The 25316-nt window shown below is 39.9% G+C and overlaps 1 protein-coding gene across 2 annotated transcripts in view; it reads right to left on the reverse strand.

The window, feature by feature from the left end:
* Nucleotides 1–25316, reverse strand: part of SH3RF3 (SH3 domain containing ring finger 3) — a 609268-nt gene that overhangs the window by 183581 nt on the left and 400371 nt on the right. The window contains exon 4 of one of the 2 annotated variants that reach the window (XM_077482583.1): nucleotides 9430–9783. The exons of the other annotated variant lie outside the window; for it this stretch is intronic. Within the exon in view, the coding sequence (XP_077338709.1) occupies nucleotides 9430–9783 (354 nt within the window). The remainder of the gene's footprint in view (nucleotides 1–9429; nucleotides 9784–25316) is intronic. 2 annotated transcript variants of the gene reach the window in all.

Consider the following 25316-nt stretch of genomic DNA (forward strand, 5'->3'; position numbering starts at 1 on the left):
AAAGGAGGATCTGGACTGCTGTGCATAAACCACTGCACAGTTCAGGTAAATATAACATGTTTGCTATTTTCAAACTAAATAAAACAATACTTTATTATCACTTTAAGATCTCCTGCCCAGTCCAGCAGGTTCGTTAGTGTGTCAGGGCTGTGTAAATTTCAATGCTGGATACAATTAAAAATCCTTTGGCCGGTAAAATTGCTCCCATATATGAATGTCATTTGTGTATTTAGCTGTGTTTAGAATTAATCTTTATCTATTGGTTCAGATGGGTTATTGTACTTTGCTCATTGGTTATTAAATATGGGTTCCTGTAAGTTTTTGTATCTTGCTCTTTGCTTTACTATAGCAGTCTAAATATGCATTAGGAAATAATCAGTCTTTTCTAGCTTGTCTAGTCAAGTGGCATTAAAATAAAGAACTAAAATAGCCTTTTTCATGATTTTCCACACTTTTGTCTTATTCTCATGCCAGCAATGTCTAAAAATCATTTTCCGCTTTGCTGCATTTTGAACATCAGCATTGTCATTAGCTCTTCAAATGATTATAAAATGGCCTCATCTTTATTGGATTTCCTGATTGCTAGGAAACATAACTGTTTTTTGAGTGGCACGTTGCGAACACCCACCAGTTGGCTGAAGTTAAAGTCAGGCACATGTATTAAAATGCACTGTTTGTTGACAGTAAAATGTTACATGTGCAGTTCATCAATACACTATTCAGAAATTGTATTCACTCATTTATCATTCAGTTGGAGATTAAACGATATCAAAGGTACCAATGATGTCTCCCAGTCCTCCCTTGGTCTGGTTTGGGAAGCACAGTGGTATAGTGGATAGCATTCTCACCTAGCAATAAAAAGGGTTGCTGGTTTGAATCCCAGACCATGACACTATCTGCCTGGTGTTTGCATGTTCTCCCTGTGTCTGTGTGGGTTTCCTCCAGGTACTCCGGTTTCCTCCCACCCTCCAAAGACATGCTGTTATGTTAATTGGCTTCTGTCCAAAATTAGCCCTGGTGTATGGGTGTGAGTTGGGGACCTTGGATTGCAGACCCCTTGGGGGTGGGACTGGTGTGGGTGTGTGCTGCATAGATTGATGGCACTACAGGGGTACCTTATATATATATATATATATGAGAAAAATAAAAATAATAATATAGTGGATGATCATCTTGATGGGACGCAGGGATGGGGACAATTGTGGGTGCTCACTCAGGTTGGACTGGTGTCTTTATTCAGCCTTACTAACTATGTAACTATGGTTTCACTAAAGAATCAATTTTAGCTGAAAATATGATATGCTTGAAGAGCATGATTGCATTTTAAGAAGCAATACACTGCCTAGGTAGAGGAGATGACTCAAACACTTCCCCTATAATGTCTCCCTACAACTAAACTTCTACTAGTACTAGTACTAGTATCTACTAGCAATCATGAAACATTTAGAAATGGGGGATAAATTACTTATGGCACAGCGATTTTTTACTTAAAAAATTAATATTCACTGAGCCTAAAATAAATAGATAGGGCTGTATTCACTTTAATTGAACAATCATTTGCAAGCAAAAATGCTACTTTTTTAATTTCATTCGCACATGATTGAGTATTGTGAGTTCACCTTATCTACTATAATTTGCATTGTAAAGTGAACACACACTTTCCAAGTCAACACTTACTTTGCTCAGTAAACAGCTGCTTTGTATCTAGTAAATCAACCCTAAAATGTTAAAATGTCACTTGATTCATCTGCCTGCATAATCCTGTGTTAAAGTGAAGCTTTTCAAACAAAAATGTGCAGGCTGCCATTGCTGAGCTCCTACTGAAAATACTAGTAGCCAGGCCATTACACCAAATCACTGACTTCACTATCATGACACAGTGATCTAGGAAAAGTCAAGCTACACCTAGAAGTCTTCATATGTCTACATGTACTGTTAGTACTTATGGAAAAGAGAGCATAACAATCACTTGTAGTATAAGAAGTCTACAGTGGCAGCCTCGAAATGTCTCTGAGTATAAGAATTTAGACCCCATTCACACCAGAGCGTTTTGTAGATCAAAGCTCCAAGACACTCAACAAGCAAAATCCTATTCTTTTATTGGCACATGTTCACATGAGTGTTACCTGTAACAAAATGCCTGTCGCTCCAAAAAGTAAATGAGCTAAAAGTGGTTGTAAAGGCTGAAGGTTTTGTTTTACCTTAATAAATTCTATACACTAACCACTTGCCGATAGCTGCATGTATATATACGTCGGCAGAATGGCACGGCTGGGCAAATGGGCGTACAGGTAAGTCCCTTTGAACTTGCCATTTAGCCACGTGCGCACCGCCAGCGGTGCACACATGACCCTGCCAGGAGCTCTGTGCGTAGGGTCGCGTGTCTCGTGGACTCGATCCCTGTGAGGATACCCGCGATAGTGTCACGGAGCTGAAGAATGGGGAGATGCAAACAGGCATCTCGCCGTTCTGCCTAGTGACACTGTCACTCATCATAGCTCCCTGTGAGTGTCATTCGTAGCCATGCCCCCTAACAGTTCGTATCACTCCCCAGGACTTAACCCCTCCCTAGCCCCCTAGTGGTTAACCCCTTCACTGCCCGTGACATTTTTACAGTAATCAATGCAGTTTTTTAGTATTGATCGCTGCATTAATGCCAATTGTCCCAAAAATGTGTCAAAATTGTCCGGTGTGTCTGCCATAATGGCGCAGACATGATAAAAATCACAGATCGCCGCCATTACCAGTAAAAAAAAAATGATTAATAAAAATGCCATAAAACTAACTCCTATTTTGTAGACACGATAACTTTTGTGCAAACCAATCAATAAATGTTTATTGTGATTTTTTTTACCAAAAATATATAGAAGAATAGATATCGGCCTGAAATGAGGATAGAAATATATTTTTTTATATATTTTTGGGGGATATTTATTATAGCAAAATATAATGTGTTTTTTTTCAAAATTGTCGCTATATTTTTGTTTATAGCGCAAAAAAAAAAACCGCAGAGGGGATCAAATACCACTAAAAGAAAGTTCTACTTGTGGGAAAAAAAGGACATCGATTTTTTTTGGGAGCCGCGTCGCACGACTGTGCAATTGTCAGTTAAAGTGATGCAGTACCGATTTGCAAAAAGTGCTGTGGTCTTTGGCCAGCAAAATGATCTGGGCTTAAGTAGTTAAGGTAAAAAAACCTTCTGCATGCAGCTATCCCCCCTTTCCCCCCAGAGTCCCAATTAACCTACCTGAGATCAATTTCAATCCAGTGCTGTGCATGAGAGCAGAGATTCTCTTTCTTCTCTCCCCCCTCACTGGATCAGAGACAGCAGCAGGAGACATTAACCAAATGAGGAAAGAGTGGGGGGGGGGGGGCGGAGACATGCTCTATGTGTCTATATAAGCAGCTTGCTATGGTGGGCATTTAGCAGGAGGGGGAGCCAGGAGCACCGGTGGGGGACCAGAGAAGAGGAGGATTGGGGCTGCTCTAAAGAAAAATTGCACAGAACAGATGAATATAGCATGCTTAAAAAATGAAGTGTGATCCTTTACAATCATAAGTGGTAGAATAATACACAAGAGAAGATTGGGTCATATTACAGCTTCCCACATTACAGAGTTCCTAGGTTTGTGTATTCAGGAAGCTGTGTTTAATCATGCAATGTTACTTCTGCTTCTGCTTCTGCTTCTGCTTGGTGATTGTACTTTATTATTCTCTGTCAATGCAAGCATAGCAATGTGCTCAGAAAGGCTAAAATGAACACTTAGGTAACCGAGTGCTTTATCTCAACAGTCCTTAAGCTGGTATGCTGTACAAAAAAAAAATACTCAAAATGCAACAATGAAATTAACAAGCATAGAAAGTGGTGAAAACACCATCAAAAATTACCTTTAGTCGGTGGTAAAAAATATAGATTAAAATATGTACTTACTAAAAATATACTATAGTTTCTCTATAAAGAATATAAATACAAATATTTTCCATGGCTTTTTAAAAATCCTGTAGTAGCAAATTGTATGGTTATATTTTGTAAGCCATTCTATGGAAGCAAGCAGAAAACAAGCAGAACAGAAGATGCTTGCACACATAATGTTCACCTAATGGAGTGTAACAGTTACTGTCACTATAGAGACCAGTAGGGTGACACAAGCTGATCTTTCATTCAGTGTAGAAGCTGATCTCAAACCAGCTAAGGAAACTAATACAGCTTAATGGGGCATAATCTCTTTAAGGCCTTCTATCTGCTTAGTGTGAATGAATAATATATAAATAAAGGGGGCTTCCAGAAAAATATTCAGTATGCAGCCATTCACTTCAGCTTCATTTTGAATAAAGGCCAGATGGAAGCTCCAAATACAAATAAAATCTCTTTTTGGGTAGTCTAGCTAGACACTTCAGGATAAAAAAACCTGAACCAATTAACCTTAACATAACTAAAGCACATTTTTCCTGGACAGAGTTTATTGCTTCTTATGCAGAAGGTATATTAATGGAGAATACAAAATGGTTGGTGCTTGTAATAACTTCATACCTACCCAATAATGTTGGTGGATCAATGGGGATTCAGAGCTCATGCTTGCTTACCAAGAAAGCAGTTTTCTCTAAAATCACTACTAGCATTTAAGATGGGTCATTATACCTTGGAAACCATTTCTGTGACCTTTAGTGGCATATGGGTTGGCGGGAGGAGCCACATCTTGTATTGGGAGACCTGGCATTGACACACCCGGACATGTTGGATATCAAAGTGGCCATACCTCTGCAGGGACTTGCAGTAAAAAGGTATTTTTGTTTTACATGGTGCACCCGGCTTTGCAGTCTTTGTGGCATAAAAACAGGGTTGCTTTAAAGAAAAACTAAGGACAGAATGCATTTTTTAATTTGCACAATGTTTGAAAGGACTAGAACATCTGGCAAGTTTATACAGTATTGCTTTATATGTCCCCACTGGGTGGGTTTGTCCAAATGTATTGTGTGGTATTGGGGCAGGATGAAAAGGTATGCTTATAGAGTACAGACAGCAGCAGACCTTTTCCTTTCATCGAACTCTTGTCTCCTTTGGACTTCAAACAAAAACATTGGTGGCCTGATTTCCATCTTAAATTAAAGGTCCATCCAAACCCAAAGACAATAGAGAGAATTTTTAATGAATGCTATCTCCTTTTAGATAAAACCAATGTGCATAAATATTGAGCAAAATAAACTAATACCACTTTGCCCACTAGGTGGTAATGAGAAAGCTTAAGACCTCTTTAATTCAAAAGATGTAATCATCCTCCAATTCAGGTGTTGCTAGGACCATACATGAACACAATGAATTTGCACATTTGTTGAAAGTTGGATGAAAAGTGAAAAGTAATAGGTAAAATAGTAAACAATTGGAAAACAATTGAAATTGGGAAAACTTTTGCTTAAACTTCATGCTTGCTTTAGGTCGTTGCTTTAGAATATACTATCAGAGACAGATATGCAACTGGCAGCTCTAGTGTTTCTCTCACTACAGGTTTCATTTAAATTCAGCACTTGTCCTTCGATTAACCAGTACTGATGCACTACTTGTTTCCTTATTTACATTTCTCAACAGACAAATTAGCTTACATTGGCTACGGTATTTATTAGACAAATTTCACACCAGTTGCTCCAAGGTTGTCTCAACAATTAGAAAGAAGTATATCTCACCAGTGCATTAATATATATAGCCATGTATTCAATGGGGTATTAAAAGTATGCTTATCTATTATCTTACAGAGGCACTTGATATAACTACTCAGTCTTATATCCATGAATTCCAAATCCAGAACACACTTACAATTTCAAATACCTAACATCACATTGTAAGTTCCCCACCTCAGGCAGCCTCTATAATCTAATTTCAAGCCTTCTTCTACCAAGGACAACCCCCCCCCCCCCCCCAATGGGTACTACAATTTTATGTAATGTCAAAATTAAAGTTATTATATTTTTTTTTTACCATCTAAGTATTTGTTGTTCTCACACCAGGTAAAGAGTATTTAAAATTGGAAGCATATCTCTGCCCTGCTAAAAGGAGATTAGCTCAGTAGAGCTTGTCAATGTCGTTATTCCATTAAAAGATATCACACAGAACAGATGTATTGATGCATTTGCTGAATTAATGTGACTTGTACTTTGAAAAGCCTCCTCCTCCTTTTCAGCCTCTTTCTCTCTGCTCACGTTTGAGATGTCAAATGCAATTTGCACAGTTACCTAGGTAAATTGCTTGCCACATATTAAAATACCTCACATGCTTAAACTCAAGATGTCTGCAAGTGGGATAAAAAGCGACCTCACTACATATGTGCATTCAGCTGCTTGAGTAAATATTAAGGAAACTATGAATACTTTTTATTTTGCTACACCTAATGAACAGATTGTTTTGCCCAACACATATTTAACATCTAAGGTATGATTAAAATGATTTAGGAAAGAGAAATTTCAGTGTTTCAAACATCTTTATATAACTGTATTTCATAAGCATATACTAAAAATTGAAACTAAAAATTAAGCAATTCATAGAACAATGATTTACTGGTAACTTGAAAAATAGGTACACTATTTTATCAACGACCTTTTATCACCTTTTCAGCCAATCAGTTCTGAAAGAGGGTCTTTACCAGTAAATTCATAGAACAATGATTTACTGGTAACTTGAAAAATAGGTACACTATTTTATCATCGACCTTTTATCACCTTTTCAGCCAATCAGTTCTGAAAGAGGGTCTTTACTATTAAATATTTACTATGCATGCATTTCACAGATTACCCCAAAAGTGAATATCATAGAGTGCCTCAAAGATTTTGGCCCCAAAAATCCCTGTAATGATGAAATCATAACTTTATATGTTAGATTTATCTCATACAATCCATATATACCAATTATTTAAAGATGGTCTTCAAATTTCACCACATATGTAAAAAATGTATTAGCAATTAATTATTAATAACAATAGCAATTACATTTTCCAACCCTAGAAAGCAACACATAGAAAATGTATATACACTGTACAAAAACTTGCAGATATATTGTTCTCTAAAACAAGCACATCCTCTTAACAACTTTCCAAGAGGCACTCTTGCATGAGAACAGTTTCTCAAGGCTAGATCAAAAACAGATAAGCAGTATTCTGAGCTGCCTAAGAATTATAAATTACAGTAGCTTTCCTTAATTTAAAATATAGCTGATGTCCACGGCACATGAGTAATTTGTAGCTGTATAGGTATGTTCAGTTAATGCAGCAGCTCTGTAGCCAGCTAAAGACTGAAAAGGAGCTTCTGTACAAACCTCAGCCATAAAATTGCATGTAAAACAAAGGTAACATTTCATTAAAACAAAACTAAATGAAAAACTTTTTGTTTAATTTGGGATATAGTAAACAGGGGTTACAAGCCCTGTCAAATTTGTTTTGCCATCTGTATCCCCCTGGGGAGATTTTCCATCACCCCCTGTACTGTAGCTACAACAGGAAGTGAGATGAAATCCCTCCAAAGTGAGAGAATCCCTGGTTGCCACCAAGGTCACCAGAAAGAGTGTCCCCATTAATAGATTTCTACTCTATGGGATGTTCTTTCACTTTTAATTTTGCTGTGAACAGTAAACAGGCCAAATAGAGACAAATCTCACTAAGAGGAGCACAGACAGCAATAAAAACTGACAGGTGTGCTAATACCTCTCCATCCCTATCCAAAACAAGCAAGAAAAAAAAAAGTCTTTAGTTGCCTTTAGTTATACTTTATGGTATAGATTCAACTGAACTCTAAATTAAATAGCAGTAAAAATTATGTTATAGTGGAAGATCTAAGCTAAACTAAAACTGCTCCTACCGCCATTCTAAGCCCTATACTAACTACCCTGTAAAGGAAAGATGTATATATTTACCTAATCTAAGGTCATGTGATTGGCTCCCAGTGCTAGCTTCAGGGGAGAGGAGGGACAGCCAACAACCCATCTATGGGTGACGTCACCACGCAGGCTCTGCAGCCATTGTTGCTGCTCTCTCCTCTCCCAGGAAGCCCACCACTGGGGAAATCATGTGACTGTATTAGAGCGCCCTTAGATTAGGTAAGTATACAGAGTTGTTAGTATAGAGTTTAGAATGGAAGTGGAAGCAGGTTAGGTTTTGACCAGACTTCCAGTTTAAATTTTGCCCTGAAATAAATGTAAGCCATTCGTTTTTTTAGAAGGGTGTGTGTAAAAGCACAAAATATTGAAACGTACAATCATGCATATGTAATTAAACAATGCCCAAGCACACAGCTTATTAGTATTGCATGGCTCTAGATTTCTTGATAAGGATAATCTGACTGACACAATGTAACTAGAGTGAGAAGTAAGAAGGCCTCAATATTCATGAAATGCCTGAGGAATAAATGTAACCCTTCACCCTTCTGTGCATCTGTCAGTAATAGTGAAATGTGAATGAAATAGAAGCACTATGTACCATCTGAGACCAGACATCATTAACACCATGGGGAATAGCGGACATTAGAAAGGTTCAACCATGGACATCTCCTGTCAGACAATACCCTGACATTACAGTCTGTGATTTATTTCAAACAGTATTTAAATATAATGACATTTTTAGGAATTTTAAAAACAGCAGCTTTTCTCACAGCAAAATTGTTAGGTTGCAGACGGAAGCAGGTATATGCTGTGAGTTTGTTAGAAAAAGATCAGTAGTAACGTTCCAGTTGCACTTTCAAAAGCAAAAGGTTAGGGAAATAAAGGAGTTAGTCACATTCAAAACTGCTTTTAGTATATGTTTGTAATTGGGATAAAGACATAAGAGGTTAGATATAAACTACTTAGAAATGTAAAGCCTGATTTATTTAGAGATTAGGATAATAAATATAACATTACACTGAAGCTAAGCATGTTAATATGTGAACAATAATTATTAAATATCATGCCAACTAACCTTCCAAAAGCCATGAATAACAAGGTGCATCTACAGTATACTATGGCTGATTTATAAAAAAAGAAGTAAGAACAAGTATCTGTGTTGTCCAGAGCAGCCAATCAGATTTCAGCTGCCTTTCTTCTAGGGGGAGTTAAAAAACAAGAATTGGAATTTGATTGGTTGCAATGGGAAATACAGACACTCTTCTCTCCTGCACTATAAATCTGGCCACATGTAGTGTGATCCTAGGTATGCTGTCAAAATGAGGGCAACACAAATTTAGTACAGATTAGAAAATTAGAATTGTCAGATTTAGGATTAGTAGACATTGAAATGAAAAGTCAAAGCAGCATGTAGACAATGGCTATTGTGGGCACATGTATTGAAGCATACATGTCATCACAAAATTCACCAGCTTAGAACATGACTGATGAGCTCAGTTTCATCAGATGCCATCTACATGGGTGCTCTATTCTGACTATTGCCCTCATGTGGCTACTGTACAAACAGTTACCTGGACTGGAGCACTGGATGAAAGTTGAGCCACGCCTCCGATTCTGGCAGCAGCGCGCGGATCACTAGAACTGATCAATACTGGAGCACTAATTTCCATGGAATGCCTGTTATTCATGGCATGGGAGGATTTGTGCGTCATACTGAGGGCTGTGAAGGAGTGTCGTTTCTTGGCATTCTTCTTGATGTCCACATGCCTCTGGTCAGCACTGACAGCTCCGGTACTGCTTAAAGGAGGACTTGAGGTCACCCTGACTACCATGCTGGCATCAAGTGACATAGGGACCTCATAGCCTGGTGCTGTAGATATGCTCGTCTTGTCCTTCTCAATGAGTTGTTTGGCTGTCTTGTTCAGCTGAGTGTAGAAGGGGGACATTAAGGGGAAGAAAAAAGAATATAAGTTAAATTGGTGTCATCTTGCATCTTGTCGCTTGTTTCTGCCCTTTTCAGCTGAAAACAACTTAAAGGCTTTGTGCGGAAGCAGAAAAAAAATAACACATTATCTGAAAAACGAATATACACAGATTAGAACAAACAAACAGACACAGTGCCAAGGTCAATTAATTTGTTATTAAAAATAACCTTTACAGGATAAAGGAAAGATGGAAGGATATAGAAAGGGAAGATGGGTCCCAATATAAGGAAATATTGCCCTTTGTCAGGGACACAGGATATTATTCATAGTTATAAAGTAAGGTATATGTATTTGCATACATTATGTATAAAATTTATTAAAAAGCGATTGAAAACAAAAATAACCTTTACATTCTATAACCTATACATGTTCCATACAATTTTAATTACTGCAACTAATTTCTTGAAACATATTTCTCATTAGAGAATGCCTTTGAGAAAAACATAAACACCCAATCAAAGGTTGATGCAATTATTATATGTACAGTATTAGATCCCAATATTTCTTATCTGTTGACCGTGTGTTCTAGACCAGTCCAATCACAGGATTTTGTATGGCTATAGGTATGTCCACTGAGTGGACACATCACCAGTGCTTGCAGCTATACTGCCAGGGATGCAACATAAATAAATAGATAAATAAATAAGTCACATATCATATCCATTATAGTGTGCCCTTTAAGACTCAAATCTGTATAGGGTCAGTGAACCCAAAAGTGATACTTTAGCTACAAGCAGCCAGTGCATAGTTTTTTTGTACTTCATTAGCAAAAGCTACCTGTTTTAACACCCGACTGTTTTACTCTACAGCATTTACCAAAAGCTGAAATATCAATATTGGCTAGGCTGGCTAGGCTGAACCTTTAACAGATTACTGACAATAACTTTCTATAGAGTGTTGATTGACATACCACTCTGTGTCTCTGCCAAGCAGGTATTACTACACGCTTTTCTTGTCCTTGGGGATTTCTACCTCTGTCAAATGAGCAGAGGAGAATGATCAGCTTTCAAAAATGCTAACAGCAGCATGACTTTATTAAAAATGTACTGCTCTTCTCCATGCTAATGTGACATTGAGAATGAAGGCTCCTCAAACCCCTTGCGGAGAGGGATCTTTGACTAATAGAAGCATGGCTATGCAGTGAGAGTTGGCCTAATGCTGGAAAGTTAAGTGGTTCCATCTGTATTGGCTACAAGGATGTGAGGTGAAGGGACAGAGCCTGAACGCTAGAAAAAGACTATGCTAAGGCCTGGAGAAATTCAGCCTTCAGAAGAGTTGTCTGCCCACCCACCCACTCTGTGATAATTTGTCACAGTTTAACCACTTGAGATCCGCGCTGTAGCCGTCATTTGGATCTCCTTTTCCGGGACAACGTCAATAGACGTAGTCCTGTGCACAAGCGCCATGCGCGCCCCCTGAGGGGCGCGCGCGGCGTGCTCTGTGATCGGTGAGTCTACGAGACTCGCCTGATCACCGATCCGTGCAAGGGGTCGATCCCCTGCCAATGACATCTGATCATGTGATATAACGGAGCCGGTAATCAGCTATTATTCCTCCTCGCGCTGTCAGCGCGAGGAGAAAAAAAAAGCCGATCACCGGCGGCCGTGATCGGGACATCAGTGCTAGTGCCCACCTGCCCCCTGCCAGTGCCCACCTGCCCCCTGCCAGTGCCACATTAAAAAAAGTAAGTGCCCCCGTCACTGCCACCCAGCAGTGCCCACAGTGCCACCCAGCAGTGCCCACAGTGCCACCCAGCAGTGCCCACAATCTGCCTCAACAAAGGTGCTGCACCCCAGTGCCACATATCCGTGCCCATCAGTGTCATCTACCAGTGCCCAGCAGTGCCGCCCATCAGTGCCCAGCAGTGCCAACTATCAGAGCCACCTATCAGTGCCACCTATCAGTGCCCATCAGTCCCATCTATCAGTGGTACCTATCAGTGCCCATCCGTGCCACCCATCCGTGCCACCCATCTGTGCCACCCATCCATGCCACCTTATCTGTGCCCATCTTTGCCCATCAGTGCCGCCTTATCTGTGCCCATCGGTGCCACCTTATCTGTGCCTATTAGTGCCGCCTTAACTATGCCTATCAGTGTCCACCAGTGCAGCCTATCAGTGCCCACCAATGCAGCCCATCAGTGCCCACCAATGCAGCCCATCAGTGCCCACCAGTGCAGCCTATCAGTGCCGCCTCATCAGCGCACTTCAATGAAGGAGAAAAATGACTCGTTTGCAAAATTTTATAACAAACTATTAAACATGATTTTTTTTTTTTTGCATCTTTTTTTGTTTGTTTAGCAAAAAATAAAACTCCGAGCTGTAATTAAATACCACCAAAAGAAATCTCTATTTGTGGGAAAAAAATAATAAAAATTTCGAAATTGGTCTGGGACTGAGGGGGGTTTAAGTGCCCAGTAAGCAAGTGGTTGGTGGTTGGACCTTACCAGCAATTAAAGTGGTTCTAAAGCGAAAACATTTTTTTTCCTTAATGCATTTTCTCTATTAAGGTAAAAAAAAAAAAGTATAGCTTGCTGTCCTCCCCCCTCCCTAAATGTCTTCAATCAATCCAGCGTTGTGCGCAGCTGCATCTCTTCTGCCCTCTCCCCCTGTACTCTCAGTGAATAAGGCACCAGGAGGAACGATTGGCTTCTGCTGCTGTCAATCAAATAGTATGAGAAGGGAGTGGAGAAGGGCTGGGCCATGCTGTGTGTGTGTGTGTGTGTGTGTGTGTGTGTGTGTGTGTGTGTGTGTGTGTGTGTGTGTGTGTGTGATGTCATTGCACAGCGCAGGTAAGTATAATATTTTTCTTATTTGTATTGAAAAATGTACCTTATAATTGCTTTACATTGCTTTAATGGGTTATGCCCTCTTTTTAAAGTTAGGATCAGGACAGGCCTCTTAGCCTACATCAGTATATGGTTTTCATGTTCTCACAGTATAACAGTGTAACAGGCACTGGTTATTTGTTACGTTTGGAAAAGTTCAATAAAGCTGTGGCCTTGCCTTTCTCCAACTTAGAAGTGCAGCCTAAGCTTGTTTGGCTTGGCTTTTCCTATGGGTCACAGCAGTGCAATTTGTTTTAGACTCCTTTGACCCATTTTCAGCAGAGAGCGCGCTGAAATCTACTCTCTGTTAATGTCACAAAGATCAGTTCAGGCGCCGCGTCATCACAAAATAAAGTCTGGACCTGCCAGGTGCCTGGACTGATACCCATCTCAGCCTCTCAGCGAGCCACTAAGAGCCTGATACAGCTGCTCCCCATCCCTCCAAAGCTCAGCGCTCCAGTGAGAGTGGGGGGGGGGCAACTCTCCGCTCAGGGAGCTGTGAGAACCAAACCATTGGTGGTGTTTGGGGGACAGATGCAACATCGGACCGATGCTGCTTGCACCTATGTAAATATAAAACAGAAAAAAAAACAACAACACATACTTCTCTTTTAATCTGCCTTTCGGTCATTTTTAGGCAAGGTAGGTTTTTTAGTTGCTTGTGACTGAGCTGATTCTTCTTATCAGTCACGTGGTACTCATTTGTGGTTATTCTGAAGTGATTCATTTTAATGGGGGATATGTGCATTATGTTTCTATGCGGAAAACACAGCTAGCACAAAGCCTTACAATGTTGCACTTTTCTCCTCCAATAGGGTGTTCCACATTGCAGAAAAAGACTGCTTGTTAACTCAATAGTGTTTTGCTGTCCTACAACAATACCTCATATACAGGGATGGATATTAGGAGACAGGACTTCAAACACATACAATCTTGAATCAAGGTCAAAGTAATTTAGAGAAAATAATACATAATAACCAAGGATTTCCATCAGTAGTCAGAGCTAATGAAATTATCGATGCAGTGACATAAGTCAAATCAACTATGCTAGATTTACCATATTCTGAAAACCTGGTCTGTTGGGGGTACATGAGTAATAGAGTTGGGAATCATTATGCTAAGACACTCGAGCACATTAGATGTGTTCTGGGCTGTGTGTACACTACCAATGATGACTTTGAAAGACTGAGGCTAAATCTTTGTTCTCCAGTGACTTGTAATTGTTAAGCACCAGTTTCCTTAACACGTGTATATACATAGAATATGAGATTGCATAGGCATGGAGGAGTCAGGAAAAAGTAAGGTCTGACAGCAGCTGCTTATTTAGTTGATACTTGACCACTCTAAAGCACATAGACAACATGCAGACAAATACATTTAAAATAATAACATCAAATAGGTAGAAAATAATAGTATAAGCCACAAATTACAAACTGCCAGACAAGGAAGCAAAGCACTGGGATAGGATTCTAGTTTTTGTCTTCAGATGACAGAAATCAGGTTAAGACTATGACAAAACATGACCATGTCAGGAAAAAATCTAAATTAAACTGCAACACATGGGTAAAATGTTGATCAATACTTGACTCATAGAAGGGAGTTTGGGACTTTAAATGAAGCACTTGGATAGTGGAGGTAAATTTTAAGCATGTTTAAATGTTTATTGATTGTTAAGTAAGAAACCGTAAAAAGTATCAAATTCATTATATGTAAGGACATCAATACAGTAGAAGCATGATATATAATAGATACATATGACAGCACATGATAATAATAAATAAATTTAATAGTGTAGCATAATGGTGCCCATAACAGCATGCCCGATATCGAAAAATATACCCACATGGTAAGTATGCATCCACTAGATGTAAAACAAAAATTATTTTTAGTATATAATTAAAAAATCAATACATGATGAAATGAATGTGGTTCCATATAAAATGTTAATTTTATTAATTTTATATTATTAATAATTTTTTTTATATTATTATTATTTTTAATTTATACGTAACCATATTCATTTCATCATGAATTGATTTTTTAATTATATACTAAAAATAATTTTTGTTTTACGGATGCATACTTACCATGTGGGTATATTTGTCAATATCGGGCATGCTGTTATGGGCACCATTATGCTACACTATTTAATTTATTTATTATTATCATGTGCTGTTATATGTATATATTATATATCATGCTTCTACTGTATTTATGTCCTTACATATAATGAATTTGATACTTTTTACGGTTTCTTACTTAACAATCAATAAACATTTAAAAATGGTTAAACTTTACCTCCACTATCCAAGTGCTTCATTTAAAGTCCCAAACTCCCTTCTATACGTACCTATTATCGGGATGGAGGCACTTAATTGTGCTATATTTAAAGTCCCAAATCCCCCACTTTTCGCATCAATACTTGACTGAGCTAGACTAAAGACAAATGCTAGGATAAAAAAGTAAACACTGTAGATCCAGACTGGGATTGGGCAACACCATTAGCCATGTAAATGATTCATTACAGTGGACATCTACTGAAGGCGCTGGGGAGCAGAGATGGGCTAGAAGAATTGCAGGGACAAAATTCAAGCTTTATATGCAGTCAAAAGATTATACAAATACTTTACTTTAATCAGACCACAGCTAAAACTGCAGGTAAAATGTGCAAAAAACACAGATATACCAGCGCTGCAGCCTAATCGCTTAAGTGTATATTTATTTTGATTGTGGCTTAAGTTATAATGTGGGTCTATGCACAAGAAGGCTTAAGTACAGAACCATATGTGTTTTTCTATAACTGGATAGGGATAAAGAGATTGATGGGGAAATGTAAGATGTGTTTTGCTTTTTTTTAATTTTTTTTTTATTCTATGTAAAAAAGTACACACTAGAGTACAAACTATAAAAGCCCGTACACGCGATCGGACTTTTTGACAACAAACAGGCAAATTAGCAGTTTTAAGGCAACATCCGACCGTGTGTACACTCCATTGGACAAACTTTTTCGGTTTTCATCGAACAAATTTTGGCTGTGCAAACAGACAAACTTTTCGACAACATAAGTCCGATGGAGCAAAGTCCGATCGTGTGTACAGAAAAGCATATGACTTTACAAACACGCATGCTCAGAACCAATGCAAAAATTCAGACAACAATACAGAAGTTGACCAAAGGTGGCAGTAAAGAGCAGAAAAAACACGTGAATTGGTGAAAGTTGGCTGAAAAAGTCTGATCGTGTGTATACTTAACAAGTTCATGGCCAACACCCTTTGTACAGAAGTCCACGGGAAAGTTTGTTTAAAGTCCGATCGTGTGTTTGAGGTTTAAGATTCTCCTCCCTACTCAATTTTTGCAGCAACCCACCACAGTAAAAAGTGAAGAATTGGATGGTCCAGAAATGTTCTGTATAGGAAACAACTAGCTATTGAGTTTACAAATGATTTGTGAGACTTAAGCCTCATACACACGATCGGACTTTAAACAAACTTTCCCATGGATTTCTGTACAAAGGGTGTTGGCCGTGAACTTGTTAAGCATACACACGATCTTTTGCAGCCAACTTTCAAATTTTTCACATTTTTTTGCTCTTTACCGCCACCTTTGGTCAACTTCTGTATTGTTGTCTGATCTTTTGCATTGGTTCTAAGCATGTGTGTTTGTAAAGTCTGATGGTTTTCTGTACACACGATCGGACTTTGCTCCATCGGGCTTATGTTTTTGAAATGTTTGTCTGTTTGCACAGCCAACATTTGTCTGATGAAAACCAAAAAAGTTTGTCCGATGGAGCATAGACACGGTTGGATGTTGCCTTAAAACAGCTAATTTGCTTGTTTGTTGTCAAAAAGTCCGATCGTGTGTACAGGCCTTAATGATAATTTAAACTGTGGTTCCAAAATTAGCACCCACTGTAATCTTGAAAACCTAGATCAGAAATGATGAGCTAAGTCATGTGAATGCTGTATTAATGATAAAGATACGACTGCAATAGGTTATTGTGTGTGTGGCGGTAGTCTCATTTATGGGACCCGAACTCCTGTTCTACTGCTGTGGATCTTCACCCTGAGAAAAAACAATTTCCCTCCTCTTAAACCCTCCTCCACTCCACTATACAAATATCTCTGTCTTTCTTTGTTTTAACCTTTTTTTCATTGTAGAGATTTCGGTCCTGCTCCCCATTGCTCTATTCTCACCTAGGCGAATGATGTGCTTTCTGAGATATGCATGCCAAATCCTAGGAGACATAGTCTACCATTCATAAAAGGAGGAGGAGAGTGAGCCTAATGGTGCTTTATTAGCTGAACCCTGAAAGAGACGGCAGCTTCCCAAGGACATCACAAAAGAAAATGGCAGCACGGAACCCAGGCGGTGGCAGCAGAGAAGTGGATCTCAGCAGGGCAACACTGGATCTGTTGGTATCTAAAGGCCCACACACACAATCAGACTTTTTGGCAACAAACATGCAAATTTCCTGTTTTAAGGAAAAATCCAACCATGTGTACGCTCTATCGGACAAACTTTTTTGGTTTCATTTGACAAATGTTAGCTATGCAAACAGATAATCTTTCTGGAAACAAAAGTCCTATGGTGCAAAATCCTATCATGTGTACACAAGTCCATAGGACTTTAGTCCAAAGTACAAACACGCATCCTCAGAACCAATGCAAAAGATCAGGCAACAATACAGAAGTTGACCAAAGGGTGGCGGTAAAGAGCTGAAAAAACACGTAATTTGGTGAAAGTTGGCTGAAAAAGTCCTGCCGCGTGTATGCATACCAAGTTCATGGCCAACGCCCTTTGGACAGAAATCCACGGAAAAGTTTGTTTGAAGTCTGATCGTGTGTATGAGCCTTATGCCGCGTACACACGTAGCGGACTATCCGGCGGACTTAGTCCAGCGGATTTCCCGCCGGACTGTCCCGGGACTTTCCAAATGGGCTACTTGCCCACACACGGCACTTTTTCAGCGGACTAATAAGGCGTACTAAGTCCGTAGGACTATACGCCGTACTTTTGAAATGAACGGACTCGCCCACACATGCGGAGCTATGCTTGCATTTGCATTTCGGCGGACAATCCGGCCGTGCGTATGCCAGTCCGCCGTACTTTTGAAATGAACAGACATTTCCCGCCCAGAGGAAAGTCCACTCATTTTGAGCGCGTCTCCAGGTAGACGGAGCCCGCGAAGGATGCGTCGCTGGCCCCGCCACCTGGTATGGACTTAAAGGGGAACCCCAACGCCAAAAAAATCGACGTGGGGGTCCCCCCAGGTCCACATCAGACCCTTGTCCGAGCACGCTACCCGGCTGGCCAGGAAAGGGGGGGACGAGTGAGCACCCCTTCCTCCTGAGCCGTACCAGGCCACGTGCCCCCCACCCCAAAGCACCTTGTCCCCATGTTGATGAGGACAGGGGCCTCTTCCCGACAACCCTGGCCGTTGGTTGTCGGGGTCTGCGGGCAGGGGGCTTATCGGAATCCGGGAGCACCCTTTAATAAGAGGGCCCCCGGATACCGCCCCCCCCCACCCTATGTGAATGAGTATGGGGCACAATGTACCCCTACCCATTCACCTGTAAAATAAAGTAAAAAAAAACACAACACACAAGATAAAATAGTTTATTGCACAGCTCCGGGGGTCTTCCGTCTTCGGGGGTCTTCTCGCCGGACTCTTCCGCTATCTTCTGCTAGCTCTTTTACTAGCGGAGAAACCCGGCTTTCTTCCTCGCCGCCGCCCTCTTCTTCCGACTTCGGGGGTCTTGTCCCCCTCTTCGGTTCTTCTGCCGGGCCACCGGGCCTTCTTCTAGCTCTTTTACAGGCGGTGGCCCGGTCTTCTGTCGCCGCTGTCGCCGCCGCCGCCGCCTTCTGTTCTTCTCCTCTTCTCTTCAGATGTTGCCTCGTCGCTCTCTCCGCTCACAATGACTGGGACAAGGCGCGCGACGACTTATATAGGGACATCAACGGATGATGTCCCCGCCTATTATGATGCCACAGTCCCAGCATCCGCCAACTGCGCAGTTGGAGCGCACGCTGCGTATCCTCCGATCAGGTCCCGAAAAAGTTTTTTATTTCTGAAGCTTGCAGAGGGTGTTTTTATAGCTACATCCCGGGGGTTAGCAGTGAGGTTCCCGCACTTTAGAACGGCAGACTGCTGGCACTAAAGGTTATCTTTTGGATGCATGTCTTCTTTAGATTGCGGACCTCTTGCTGACTAAATAATTTGGTATTATTGTGATGTGAGCTATCTGAGAGTTTTTAGTCTACCCCCTGCTAGCTTTCCTTACAGTTTTTTAACTTGTTTGAGACAATTTCTTCGTTTATTTTTTTTTTCATTTATTTTTTGGCCTGTAATTTATTTTATTTTATTAATTTTTTGATTAATTCCCACTGGCTTATGAACTGTTAAGTGGGATGTTGTGATAATCATTTTTATATATTTTCTGGCATACGTGCTTCTTAAAATAAAAAAAAAAATTCTTGTCACTACAACTAGTGCCCCTATTTTTGATCATATTTAAATCATTTACTACACTATGGAGATTTTATTTTTTCTCCTATGAGGACTAAATTGGACTCCCTCCTCTTTTGGATTGCGCATATGGTACTTTGAAAATTGGGATCGCATCTAAAGGTGGAAAGCCCCTGGAGGGGTGTTTTTCTTGGAGCAATCGCATCACACATGGAGTTGAAGTCTGGAATCGTATAAAGATTTATTTGAAGGCCCATTACCCCTGTAGGGGTGTATCGTTCCGGTGAGTGGGGAACCTTGTGGGGGAGCACACAGTCACCTGGAGAATTTAGTCGCAAGCACGAAAGTCACTTTATTCCTGTTGGACTTGCACAATCAAGATTTTTGTCTGATTTTTTCAATCCTCTTTTTCACGTGTGGACATTAATAGACTTTTTGTGTTGTGTGTTTTTTATTTTGTCATTTTTATTTATTTTTTATTAATTTTTTCTTTTCCTGCTCTTGGTTTTTTAGTTTCTTGTTTATTTTTCTGGCTCCACTGTTTATTTAATGTTGTTTGGGAAAATTTTTAATTTTTGATTCACAGCACATAATTTCACATATATTTATTTCTTTGATATCTATGGTCTACGCATTTATATAGTAAGATTATTTTGCATTTTTGCACATTTGGATATACAAGGTCTGGGGTTTGGTATATATAGTAAGTTTTATATTTTTATTGTCTTTGGTTTTTTGTGAGGTTGCACCTTAGCTTTGCTTTTTTGAACCTTATTAACAGTGATTATTATAATATATATAGGGAATTGTGTGAATATGTATGTGATTCACATTAAGTACTATATGTAGCACTTATTTTTGCACAAAAGCACTTTCAGAAGATTTTCTGGAATTTTTTATGCACAGTCTATTGAATTTTTTATGCACAGTTTATTGAATTTTTATAATGAGGATAAGATTGTTTCCTACAAACTTGTAACGAACAACCTACTGTATTGTGGTAATAGTGTATCCAGTGGAAATAAGGGTGGTTCTCACCTTTAATATCGGGTAGCGCCGGACACCTTACATTCTCTTGAGATTATCCCCTTTAAGTCCATTCCAGGTGGCGGGGCCAGCGACGCATCCTTCGCGGGCCCCGCCTACCTGGAGACGTGCTCAAAATGAGCGGACTTTTCTCTGTGCGGGAAAAGTCCGTTCATTTCAAAAATACGGCGGACTGGCATACGCACGGCCAGATTGTCCGCCGAAATGCAAGTCCGGCAGGAAGATTGGAGTGCAAAACTACTTTCTAAGTCCGCCGTACTTTCGGGTAAAAAAAGTCCGCCGGAGGCTACACACGGGGGGATTGTCCGGCGGACCTGAGTTTGCCGGACTTTTCCACCGGATTGTTTGATCGTGTGTATCTTGCCTTTACATAGCTATAGGATGTTGCCTAAACCACAGACTTTCATGTCTTCATTTATTCAAGCAAGTAATAGATTTACAAATATTACTAATAACTAAAGTATTGAGAAGTCCAATACATACAGTAATGTTAAAGGGGATTTTGATTTTGGACTTTTGATTTAAGAGTTCTTCTGGTAGAATATGAAACCATTTGTGCTAGCACATAGCAAACTCAGGTTCTTCCTTTCCATATCTCAAACTGTAAAGGGTGAATGTGGTAACTATAAGGAATTACACATTGGGTCATTTCTATTATCAGATGCATAAATGAGGGTTTTGATGCCTTGCCATTTCATAAAATGGTGCATTGAAATGGTGCTAATCTATGCTGCCAGGTAAAAGTGTTTGGAAAGTTATTTCTACAAAAAACAGCAGCAGGATAGAATGTAGTTCCACTTTAAACTGGTGTAGCCACTAGAAAGCCTATAGATTTACTGTGCACTTATTATTATCTATAATTCTAAGAAAACAAGTCTTTTGTAAATCAATATAATTTCTGCCAAAGTGAGAGCTGATTCATCATCTCATATGTACTAGTCTCATATTTTATATTGATTTAAAGTAAAATGTGCACTATGGAAAGCCTATGTATGATTACATATCTGAAATCCTTGCAGTAAGAAATCTTGAATATCTTTTTAGCAATAGCTCAAAGGCAACATGTTAAAACATGTATTTTTCTTATCTATGACACATATACTAAAATGTTTACAGAATATAGAGCCTCGGATAACTGTCCCTGCCGGGGGAACACTGTGATTACTGCTAAAGGCTGTGGTTGCTGCCAATAATCACATACTACAAATGCAACATTTCTTGTGCTCAAGTCGATCACTGCTGAATCGGCCAAGATTCCATGCATCTATGGCTGGCTTAAAGAAGTCAACAAGAAAATAAAGATTAAAAAAAGACAGGGAGCAAACTACCCAACAAACGATAATTGCATACCTATAGAACATATATAGTCCAAATTACTGAAAAAATCTGAAAGCTTGGGTGTGCCATTGAATGCAGCCCTTGTGTTGTATTATTATTAAGCCTTCCCAATTGACACAAGAAAGCACAGAAGAAATGTGCCTAGGGTGATATAAAGTTCATCCTTATGCTGCACACATGGCTAATTAATGACTCTAAACTAGGTTAAGAAAAATTAATCTCCAAAATATTATGAACCACTATTCATCTTTGCAGGGAAATGACATAACTTTCCACCATTCAAAGTGGAACAGAAAAATACACCCCATATAACAGCTTCCAGACCACACACTTTATTATGTCTAAAGGCTCATACATGCATATACACTTTACATGGGCCCCTGCATTATTAGTTTCACAGTATTAAACAATAAGTATAGGAGATGAACAGCAAGAGCTAAGTTTAGAAAATAGGAAAGTCCTCTTTTGGAAGAAATCTTTTTTTTAGCTGTTTGCAGTCTTAAGGCCATTTCTAAATGTCCTGGGACTAAAGGGGTTAAAAAAAGTTCACACATGATTCAGGAGGCTATGGAACTGCCCAATCATTTTATGGGACTGTAAAATCCCCTATTTGCTATGAATTCCTTGATCTGTTCTGAGATTAAAGAATGCATAAGCATAAAGCTCTAAGCATTTCCCAGTTCACAGCTGTCAGAATCCTTGGTACAAATGCTGGGTGAAAAAGTTGATCAAGCATAGTCTTTGTTAGCCTCTTTATGATAGCAATCAAATTTTAAGAAAAAGTGGCAAAAAAATTAAATAACAAAAAAAAACTCCAAAAATGTTGCAACATTGTCACCCCACGCACAAATGTAAATGTGCAAGTGTACATAAACAGTGACTGCACAAAGCACAAATGATGGAATGAGAGCAATATTTCTAGGGCCATCATTCACTGTTAACTCTAAATGTATAACCTAAAATTCATTTTACAGTATCACCTATGGACAATTTGGAATATTGTCATGTTTTGCCATTTCATAGAGGCATGCAATTTTAAGACTTGGCATGCTTGATATCCATTTTCTCAGTGAAACCCCATGTTATTTATTTGACCAAAAAAAATTGGTATCATGTTGTGCTTTGTGCTTAAGAGCGCTAAAATGAATTGCGTTGTATTTTTCCTAAGAATAAATATCTGATAAACAATTGTACAAATATTGTACAACAAAAATTGTTACTGATACCACTTTATTTTTTTAGCTTTCTGCTTTCAGAAAATATATAATTATTTTTAAGTAATTTTCTAGCAAAACAACACAGGTTTTAAGATAAGTGCAGAAATATAAAAAATAAAAAAAATTAGAGTGGATGTTTTTGCATGTAGCTAGGTGCTTGGGTAAAAATTGAGAGTGAAAGACACTGGCTGCAGCTGCTCTTTGTGGCTCCTGCTTTGCGGTGCTGGACTGGTCAACAACTATATCAGGAAGAGGAGGGAGCTGCTGAGCTGTTCCTGTGGGAACTGTAGCACAGAGATGAGAGACTCCACTGTAATCAAGAGATTTTTTAACTGCATTTCCCAAAGAGAGATTGCCAAGAGGATGGGAATGAGCTGTATTTTCCCAGGCTGTACAGGACACAGCTTCCTCTTGCCATAAGGGAGACCAGAGAGTGCACATTGCTGTCCAGTGTGCACCACCACTGCTGTATATCGGTGCCTGAGCTGAATCTGGAGTGCTGAGTTCAGGGGTAGCCGGCAGCCAGAGTACCCTGGTTGGAAATGGACCAATTGCTATGTGTAACTGGATGGTGAGCTGCAAAATCACTGGGACTTGTGAGCTATGGGGATTTACTATGTGCTGTTAGAGGGACTGATCTCTTTAGAAAATGAAAATACAGCCATCTAGTAGCCTTACTGCTGCCCGAAGGCTTGACTGGGACTATTTTCGTGTGCGCCAACAGTATAACTGGGACCTAATGCTAGCCAGCTGAAGAGTTAGGACTAATGGCTATTACTTTACAGCTTCTGCAGAGAGACCTTCATCTATTGCTTATGCTGAGAAGTACCTCTCAGGGGATACTGCACCATATCCTAGCCATTTTCCTAGAGTGCACTCTAGACTAGCTATAGTATAAGTATTCATGTTGCAGGTAATGCTTACATGCATTGTTTATTTCTGAATATGCTGATTCATGAGTTAATTCCAGTCTAGTGGTACAGAACACTATTCTTAATTACCTTGGCAGAATTCATTTACCACTAAACGGCTGTGTTCTTATAGGTGGTGGCAGTAAAATGTCATTCAACCAGGTGTGTCAGAGGGGCTGAGGTTGTTCTTGGAGCCATGGAGCAGGAAAGAGAACACAAATTACAAATTGCAATTTGGGCTGTAGAGCAGTGCGACAGGGGTGGAGTGATGCACATTTTAAAATTAACTTTATTGACATGTGAAATTTGACATGCCATTTATATAACTGCACAGAAGTGGGGTGCAGTGCGCTTCTGTGCAGTTACATGTAGGACCAAGCAAGTGGTGCAAGATTATGAAAACATGTTGCACAATATCGCACTGATCTAATACACAGTGTAAGACTGCATATTGGTCTGAACATGACACAGAAAACAATTTTTTTCTGTGTGTCAATGCAGTTATCTGCATTTTTACAAAAGAAAAACAGGTAAAAACCAAGGTAACAGTACATAGTGTGAATAGACTCTAAAGTCCATCAAGCAGTACATACTCACTACACAGTTGCTACCATATATTGTATAGCATCTAGTTAAAACCACATGTGAAGAATTGTATTTCCTACACTAATGATTCATGTCTGGTATCTGATTTATATCTTCATTCTACTGTTTTGCCAAGTTGTCAGGATAACAGAAGTATTAAAAGATGATTATGTGTAGTGACTTTTGTAGCATAGCACTATCACTTACAGAACGCATTTATTGAGGGAAATATGTAGGCTGAAATTGCAAACCCTGTCCTAAAATCTGATTTCTTTGGCTGCCTCAGGCTTCAGTACTTACTGAATTAATGATTGAAAACAGGCACAGAGCAATAATGAGTATTGAAGACATTAGACTAGTATGACAGTCCAACAGCATAAATTAAAAAAAAAAAGTTGGGTCAGAAAAGATCAGAAATATCAACATATTTATTTTTGTCAGCACAACTTTATATTAAAGAAGTTTCCTTCTTCAAGAATAAGGCCGCGTACACACGGGCGGACTGTTCGCCCAACTTTGTCCGCTGAACAGTGTTTCAGCGGACAGTCCGCCCGTGTGTGGGCTTTCAGCGGACAAGTTTCAGCGGACAGTTTGACGGACAAAGTCTTTCGGAAATTCCGAAAAACTGTCCGCTGAAACTTTGTTTGAGCGAACAGTCCGCCCGTGTGTAGGCTACTTTCGAAATGAGCAAACTGTTCCCGCTCGGAGGAAAGTCTGCTCATTTCGAGCGCGTGTGAAGGTAGGCGGGGCCCGCGACGGAGACGTCGCGGGCTCCGCCGCCTGGAATGGACTTAAAGGGGAACCCCAACGCCGAAAAAAATCGGCGTGGGGGTCCCCCCAAAGTCCACAACAGACCCTTGTCCGAGCACGCTACCCGGCCGGCCAGGAAAGGGGGGCGAGCGAGCGCGCCCCCCCTCCTGAGCCGTACCAGGCCGCGTGCCCTCAACATGGGGGGTGCCTTGGGGAAGGGGGGGCCGCGCGGCCCCCCCACCCCAAAGCACCTTGTCCCCATGTTGATGAGGACAAGGGCCTCTTCCCGACAACCCTGGCCGTTGGTTGTCGGGGTCTGCGGGCGGGGGGCT

The sequence above is a fragment of the Lithobates pipiens genome, unplaced genomic scaffold (genome assembly GCF_037356315.1).
Source record: "Lithobates pipiens isolate NorthernLeopardFrog02 unplaced genomic scaffold, aLitPip1_a1.2 Scaffold_16, whole genome shotgun sequence".
Lineage (NCBI taxonomy): Eukaryota > Metazoa > Chordata > Amphibia > Anura > Ranidae > Lithobates > Lithobates pipiens.